The sequence below is a fragment of the Corylus avellana genome, chromosome 4 (assembly GCF_965113065.1).
Source record: "Corylus avellana chromosome 4, dhCorAvel1.hap1.2, whole genome shotgun sequence".
NCBI lineage: Eukaryota > Viridiplantae > Streptophyta > Magnoliopsida > Fagales > Betulaceae > Corylus > Corylus avellana.
This window is the reverse complement of record NC_142493.1, coordinates 20,374,291-20,382,176: the sequence shown is the minus strand read 5'-3', so window position 1 is coordinate 20,382,176 and position 7,886 is coordinate 20,374,291. Positions and strand designations below refer to the sequence as shown.

At 37.9% G+C, this 7,886-nt stretch overlaps 1 protein-coding gene across 2 annotated transcripts; it reads left to right on the top strand.

Moving 5' to 3' along the window:
- The first annotated feature begins 1,456 nt into the window (after nucleotides 1-1,456).
- On the top strand, nucleotides 1,457-7,031 carry STL2P (SEC12P-like 2 protein). Of its 2 annotated transcripts, none has more exons than XM_059592377.2 (10): nucleotides 1,457-2,168; nucleotides 2,575-2,669; nucleotides 3,105-3,255; nucleotides 3,943-4,034; nucleotides 4,171-4,270; nucleotides 4,719-4,794; nucleotides 4,899-5,019; nucleotides 5,520-5,636; nucleotides 5,745-5,812; nucleotides 6,660-7,031. In XM_059592377.2, the coding sequence occupies exons 1-10, from the start codon at nucleotides 1,878-1,880 to the stop codon at nucleotides 6,743-6,745; spliced, it is 1,197 nt and encodes a 398-aa protein (XP_059448360.2). In that variant the 5' UTR covers nucleotides 1,457-1,877; the 3' UTR covers nucleotides 6,746-7,031. The 2 variants fall into 2 exon arrangements, with proteins under 2 accessions (XP_059448360.2, XP_059448358.2); XM_059592375.2 differs by having other exon boundaries at nucleotides 4,138-4,270.
- The last annotated feature ends 855 nt before the right edge of the window (nucleotides 7,032-7,886 follow it).

The window sequence follows — 7,886 nt, the reverse complement described above, 5'->3', positions numbered from 1 at the left end:
AATTAACCGAGTCTTAAACGGGTAGGCCCGATTATGCCCCGAACCCGATAAGGCCAAACCCAATACCTGTTTTTTCGTGTCGTGTTCATGGGTCGTGTCAAAATTGCCAGCCCCACCTTTTGGTGTCAACCAAACAACTTAAACTTGGTTCCCAAGCAATTTATCATGCAAGGCCATGTGTCATCTTGAGCTTGATGACTTGTCAAACTTTAAAACAAACTCCTCATGCATTTACATTAGAACGTGGTCATAAAAAAATCTACAATTAATCCTCAATGAACCTAAATCTTTTGACTACCATATACCCAAAAATCGTGGCTTACGAACATCATTAACCCATTCAATTAATTTTCCCAAATCACAGGTGCTTTAACTACTTGACAGCTTGACCTATTAAACTTGAAAAAATCATAACATTTTCAATTTAACTCCAAATGATACGAAATTTGGCTTGAAATTTTCCTCATTCAAAGACCCACAAAATATCCAAAAATCATAGCAACCCATAACTTTTTGGTACCTCAAAAGTCCCTCGAAATCCTGTGCCTCTGTTTGACTGAAATTTCTGTTTTGACACTTGCATGTTCTAAAAATCATAACTGCTTCTACAAGCGTCCAAAAATCATGAAACCACTTTAAAAATCTTTATTTCTCATCCTTCTATAAGGTCTTAAAACAATTTTATTTGAAGTTACTCATTGAATTTTTGGCGTCCAAAATAATGTGACTACTCTTTCAATAACCCACTAAATTTCTAACTAGCGATTTCCATCATCTTTCACATTAAGTCTAACTCCATGTAAATTTTAGTAAAATTGCAAATCCTTCTTAGCCTTGATGTTAATACCACATTTATTCAAAGGCATAAATTTCAGGGTATTACAATATTGTTAATTAACATTTAATTTATATATAATTCTTACAATGATGAGTCCATTCCTATGGTGTAAGATAGTATAAAGATGTACGGTGATTGATGATGAGTTTAAAATTCTTAATGAATCCATAGTTCATACATGTTGGGATGTGGTATTCCCTGCACACACTTTTGATGGATGCTACGCATCTGAGTGTGGAGGTGGTGCCGCATCCTATGAGACTTGGCGCCAACCTACAAATAGAATAATCCAATTTTTTTTTGGAGAAAGTTATGTGGGTGATAATGTTGGTCAACTTGTAAATTTGGTTAAAAGAGTATAACTCATTAGAGGATCCTTTTTGCTTATAAAAACCGGTGGTTATTAAATAATAGTTAATTACCGGTTAACCACCTAAGCGGTTAGTGAAGGCGATTAACTGATTTTACTAACCGTCTTGCGCTTAGTGATTTTAGTCCATAACCACTAAAATAGCATTTTTACACATAAATTTTTTAGCCAATTTAATAAAAATATTTTTTTCACCCCTAAATTTGTGAGCGCATTTAATCAAAAGATTTGTTTCGTTTTTTCAGCATTTGGTTTTTACATGCGTTACCGATAAACGGTACGGGAGTGAGAGAGAGAGAGGGTGAGCAAGGGAGGCAGAGCAGCGGGAGAGAGAGTGGACGGAACCTTGCGCCGGAGTGAGAGAGACAGGAGCGACGGAGGGACAGCTTCGCCGGTGACCGAAGAACTCGCCGGAGTGAGAGAGAGGGTGAGAGAGGGAGGGAGAGCAGCGGGAGAGAGTTTAGGTTTTTTGCATTTTTGAATTTGGGGAACGACTGAACGAGTAATACTGTATTAGATTTTTTTTAAAATAACACGTAAGAGAGAAGTCGGGTATGAGTTGGGTCATGTTGCGACTTTCCTTTATTTCTGAAAGCATTTTAAGCTCAGGGAATTTTTGTCTTTTTTGAGGCCACGGAGGAAGCAGATCTCACTCAAAAAACAGAGAAAATGGGAAAGAGCAAGGGCCCAGACAGTCCCAACTTCCAGAAGTACGGCGTGCCGTTCTATTCGGCCGCTTGGGTGCCGTACAAGAGCATCAAATTCGACCAGGAGGAAGATCGGGAGCAATCCACCGATGAAGTTTCCGGAGGCCACGAATCTTCGCCGGCTCCGGAACCGTCTGCCGCCCAGGACTTCGTCGTTTTGGCTGGTGGCGGCGGCGAGGGGCGGAGTGGAATCCCAAACGCCGTTGTTCTTTCCAGATTCGATTTCGCATCCAACGTCCTCTCCGATCAGCCAGTAAGAGTTTCTTATTCCGATTTGAATGATTTGGTCACTGAGTCATTTTTCTTCCTATTTTGGTGAATTGTAAGTGGAGTAAAGTTGGGGCTTTGTGGATCACTGCGAGTGTTTTGTGTGTGGGTCAATATTTGGTACCAAATAGTGTGTGATTCCTTGGATGCCTAATGTAAAAACTCCAATTTTTTTTTACAGTTAACTTGGTTTTAAATCAAATATATTTCATGAAGTCAATGAATGTTATTCTTTATACAATTGTAAGAATGGTGCCAATGCAATCATTCATTTTATGTTCAGGATTTCTTTGTATTCCTGGAAAAGAAGAACAGAACTGTGAATGTACTTTCCTTTATTTTATGGTTTGAGATAACGTTTTTGTTGATGCATAAATCGTCTTTTGTTTCAGGTGGCTAAACTTGGAACTGGCTCTGATTTGCCTTATAGAATGGCGGTGCACCCGGGTGGAGATGGCCTCGTTTGTTCATTTCCTAAAAGTTGCAGGTATTCATTCTTTCCGTCTTTCTTTGGCAAATTGATAATGATTGTTCAAAAGTATTATTCATAGAGTACTGAATACAAGGAAGATTATGTATAGCAGGAAAGTTCAGAGCCTCTAATATTTTTATAAACATTTTAAGGATGTGTGTTACAGTCTACTCACTTGGTTGAAGATTGTGAGAATGGATTGTTAGAGCTGAAGAAAATAATGTGACAATCCCTTTATACATGGAGAGTGGCCTGGAATAGTTTGCAAGTTTCTAATTTTTCTTAGTTTTTGGAATTTTGTTTTTCTTTATTTTAGGTGTTCGCTTGTATACTTCTTGTGTACTAGGGTTGTACCCCTCTATGCTTTTACTGAATTTACATTACTTATATATATAAAAAAATCTTTCCAGTTAATTGGAAGTTGTTAATAATTGAGCTTTTCCCATGCAGATGGTATGAATGGGATGGAGAAAAGAGCGAGGAAGCTCATAAATTGTGTCTAAAGTTGTCTGATAATGTGCTCACCCAGTTGGAAGGTGTTGGACAGCAATTGGCGTTGGCATTTAATAATGAGGGTTCTGCACTTGCTGCTGGTGGTGAGGTAGAAACTGTCTTTCCCCCTCTTTTTTTTAATGAATTACTGTCTTTCAGAGAGAGAGAGAGGGAGAGAGAAGACATTTCAAGATCATTATCTTTTTAGCTTCCAATTCTTCATTAGGGAGATGGTCACCTGTTAGTTAAACACGGATGCTTCTTGTATGCCCTCTCTGGGGTGTTCCGGATGTCACCTAACTCTACTTTTGCAACACTCCTCAACCGACTTGATATAATTATTTGGAAAGGTTATATTATATACTTTTCTGTTTTTAATGTAAGCTTACTGAATTTAGCATAATATAATGTTTTTATGTTTGAATAGTATGTGGATTCTATTCTTTTGGTCTCTATTGGTTGCATTTGAATCTTACTAGTCTAAACTTTTGTTAGAAAATACATTGTAGTCGTCTAAATGACCAAGTCAGAATGTAAGTCATGTAAGTTTGCTTTGTACAACTTCTTCTCTTCTTTGTAATATTTTGTCCCCAGTGGGGCCAATGCTCCAGTTTCCTTTTTTAAGACAACATATATTCAAGGGCTGATTTTAGTATATAGTTCAATGGAGTTAAGTGGCTTCATCTCTGGACTGAAAGCCAAACTTGCATGGCTCGATTTTTCTTTTCCAAAATTTATGTCTTGGTTCATGTAGATATAAGATGCCTTATGATGATCTGAATTTTTTGCAGTACAGGATGGAAATTTGAGGGTCTTCATGTGGCCTAGCATGGAAATTGTTCTCAATGAGGCCAATGCTCATACTACTGTTAAGGACTTAGATTTCAGGTTTACTAGCATGCACTTGAAATTTTCACTTTTGAACTTGCAAGATCAAGGGGAAAAGAAGTGAAAAAGTAATTTATATATTTTTCCTCTATTTGTAATGAAGCTATGCTGACACGCTGGCTGGCTTGTCTTGCAGCCCTGATGGGAAATATCTTGTCTCCTTGGGAAATCGGGGCCCTGCTAGGGTTTGGGATATGACTTCCTCAACAGTCGTAGCTTCTCTTCCAAAGGAGAATGTAAGCCATTCCCTAAAATTTTTCCGTGAGGGAAAATTAATTAATTTTCAACTTCAGTTAAACTAGATTGATACTTGGCTTTCTAAAGTTGACAGCTGCTTCCAGTCAATTCGATTTGGTTGATGTTTTAACATCTAGTGCATAGTATTATCAATCATGTTGTACTTATCAAAAAAAAAGGGAAAAAAAAGGTATTATCAACCGAGTTGTTGTTGGACACCCACAAGCACAAAGCAGATTACATTATAAAAACTACAAACATCTCAATTGTTCAGTGAGTCAGTTAACCCAAGTTATAAGTGGGATGACTTGACCATGACCTCATCTACCGTCCAAATATATTATAGAAATGAAAATTTTGACTTTTAGAGAATATTCACACTTTTCCTCTGATTTAAGTTGATATTTCAACCTTCTGGGTCGAACTTATAGATTTGTTTACATACAGGATGAGGTTTTTAGCTCGTGTAGATTTTCTGAGAGCAATGATACGAATCGGGTTCTATATATTGCTGCAGTGACAGGTGAACATTCAGATTAGATGCCATACTCACAGTTTCTTGTAGAAGTTTTTGCCTTCTACATTACTGTTTAATGAGCTGACCAATGTGATTATTATTCTACACAGGTAGAGGTGGAAGCATTGTAACATGGAATACAACCACATGGAAGAGGATGGGATCAAAGCCTGTAGTTCGTGACACAATTTCTGCCTTCAACATTTCACCAGATGGAAAGCTCCTTGCCTGGTAAAATTTACTTGGCTAGTTTGAAGTACTTGAGGACATGAATTGTCACCTTCCTCTTGATTATACTTTTCAAGTTTTGGTATTTGATAGATGTGCTTGTGCCTTGTATCATCAATGATTTTCCCATCCAGAGCTATCTACATTAGAGAATCTCAGTGACTAGTGGTCAAATCTTATGATGAAAAAGAATATAATTTAGATGCTTTTGAAGAAATCCTGCAAGGGAAAGTCAGTGGTTTCCAAGACCATTTGCTCAAGGCAGACGATTTATCATGACAGCAATTTTTAGTCTTCAAGATCATCCTTTCTTTACAATAATTACCATCTGTTTGCAGTCTTGAAATAGCTAAAACTTTCTTTCTTGGTTGAATGCTTTGTTCTGAGAAAGAGAAACTAACATTTTCTACCCGTAAGAATGCTTATTGTACAACTATCCAACGTTCACCATGCATCTTCATGAGCTCTTAACTTTTTTTTCTGATTGTTTGGTTGACATGCAGTGGGACAACTCAAGGAGACATTTTGATTTTAAATTCAACCAGTATGCGGGTTCAGACAATTGTTAGGAAAGCACACCTTGGCTTTGTAACTGCACTTGCATTTTCACACGACTCAAGGTTGTAATAAACATATCTGCATTTTACTTCTTAATAACAATTATGCTGCAGCCATTTCCCTTCCAATAATAAATAATTTGACAGTGAAGCATGTAACTTTGTATACAGGGGTTTGGCTTCTGTATCCCTGGACTCAAGTGCAAGGGTGACACTAATTGAGGACAAGAAGAACACTGGTAAATGTCTCCCCTATTTTTTGATGTGATCAGCGAATTACATATCCCTCTGCTGTTAGGTTGGTAGTGGTCGAACTGCCGTCTATAGCCTAGTAAACCAGTTGCATGATAACACCTGACTTGGGCTCAAATTGCAAACATAGATCTGTAAGCATTAGGCTGGCTTCAGTTGAAAGATAGTTATCTAATGGAAATGGCTGAATTTAGAAAGCGTGAATTTAAAAGCTTGTTAACAGGCAGAAAATGGACATTTAACAAAACCTGAGGGGGATGCTTTTAGATATCTAGGAAGAAGTAGGGGTGGCAATTCATGTTCGCTTATCAGGTTTGGGTCGTGTCGAGGTATGGTTATAGAATTATATAGATCAACTCATAACCTAACCAATTTAATTAAACGAGTCAGACCCCTCAATCATAACCCGCTAATTTTATGTTGAGTTCGTGTCGGATTTGCAAGTTGTATAATTAACTATCAACCCGAGGGAAAGTCATATGGAGTTTTCCTTGGTGTTGTGTCATCATTTCCTTTTTTTTTTTTAAATGTTCACGTAATTCTCATTTGAGAGAAAGCACTATGAGTCTGGTTCCTCGACAAGTTTTCTGAGACGAATTGGTACTCTGAGCCACATGTGCTCTCATCTAGTAATTATTTGGGCCAGTATGGCTGGCTTGATCTAATAAATTTCAAGCCTCATTGCATCGGATTGAAATCCAAGCCGTGAACCTGATATTAATTGACAATTTTCCAGAATGGTTTTGGGGAGATGGGATTTGTAATTCTTTCTACGACATATTAAATTATCTAGTGTTGATTGGGATTGGCTCTCATGTCTTGCTTCTTTTCCAGGAGGATTGAGCTTATGGGTCATTGTGTTCTTCATTTTACTTGCCATTGCTGTATATTTTATGAAGAAGGAAGGAATCCTTAGCTAGAGGTTGCAGTTTAATATACTCGCAGAATATGAAAATTGTACCAATAGAACTGTCAAAAGCTTTTTAAATTTGCTCAAGACAGTCTTGGAGCTTATCATAGTATACTGTCCAGTGTCCACATTATTTTAAATCTAAATCTTGTTTTGATAGTCTGTTCAAGCACAATTTTGTTTGTTGCCCCAGTAACATACTTGAGGGATTTCTTTTTTCCTTTTGTTTTTCTTTGTTTTCAATTGATGTTTGTTAGACTGAAATCCTGTAATGAATGCGGCCATTAATTCTTTCATCTCTTGAGTTCTTTTTTTTTTTTTTTTTGGTAAAATAATGTGGATATCAAAAGTGGTGTTTGATTCTATAAAGGGAAAACCTTCTATCAAGTTGCTGTGTAAAAGTGGTGTTTTGCAGCAACCAATAGGAAAAAGACACATCACGTAAAGCACAAAAAATGCACAAAAATAACTTGCAACCTAATACACTGGAACTCAAAGAGAGAAACAAAGAGACCCATGGGTCTCTGAAACGCTGGCCGTGGGTCATGCTAGACCCATGGCCATGACCCACGGCCGGCCAAACCTAGGGCGAGCTACCCCTAGCCACGGGAGTGGCTCACCGGCCACCGGCCACCCATTCATCTTTTCCTTCTCCTTTCTCATTATCTTCAACCGACCCACCTCCTTTCTTCCTTTCTTTATCTTCCTTCTTTCATTCTTCAACCGACCCACCTCCTTCGAAGGTAAACTTCTCCTTCCTTTAAGCTTTGGGTATTTGATTTTGAGGTTTCAAGGGAGTAATTGATTTTAGTTTTCTTCTTCTGCTGTTGTGAAATGGGGATCTTAGAAGTTATTTAGAGGTGGGTTTTGTAGGATTTTTGGTGCTCTGTATTGGCCGAATTGTAAGGGGTTTATGGGTTAATTTCTAGGGAGATTTTTACAAAACAATTCATGGTGCACGGCTGGGTTACGGCAGGCGGTATCCCTCTCCGATGGATCCCTTTAGGATGATAAAATCCTAAATGGTTAACCTTCCCCTCTAAGATTTAGTTTTGAATCCAAAAATGAGTTTTGAAATTTTAAAATCGAGTTTTGAGGCTGGGTTTGGCAGAAAAGTGACTAGAGAGGGTGACCCACGGCTGGGTCACAGC

What these genes read in the sequence shown, in the direction of transcription:
- STL2P (XM_059592375.2), top strand. Translation starts at nt 1,878, where the DNA reads ATGGGAAAGAGCAAGGGCCCAGACAGTCCCAACTTCCAGAAGTACGGC. An exon ending in ACGTCCTCTCCGATCAGCCA is followed by an intron (nt 2,169 to 2,574) that starts GTAAGAGTTTCT and finishes CTTTTGTTTCAG; the next exon opens with GTGGCTAAACTTGGAACTGG. An exon ending in ATATATTGCTGCAGTGACAG is followed by an intron (nt 4,795 to 4,898) that starts GTGAACATTCAG and finishes TATTCTACACAG; the next exon opens with GTAGAGGTGGAAGCATTGTA.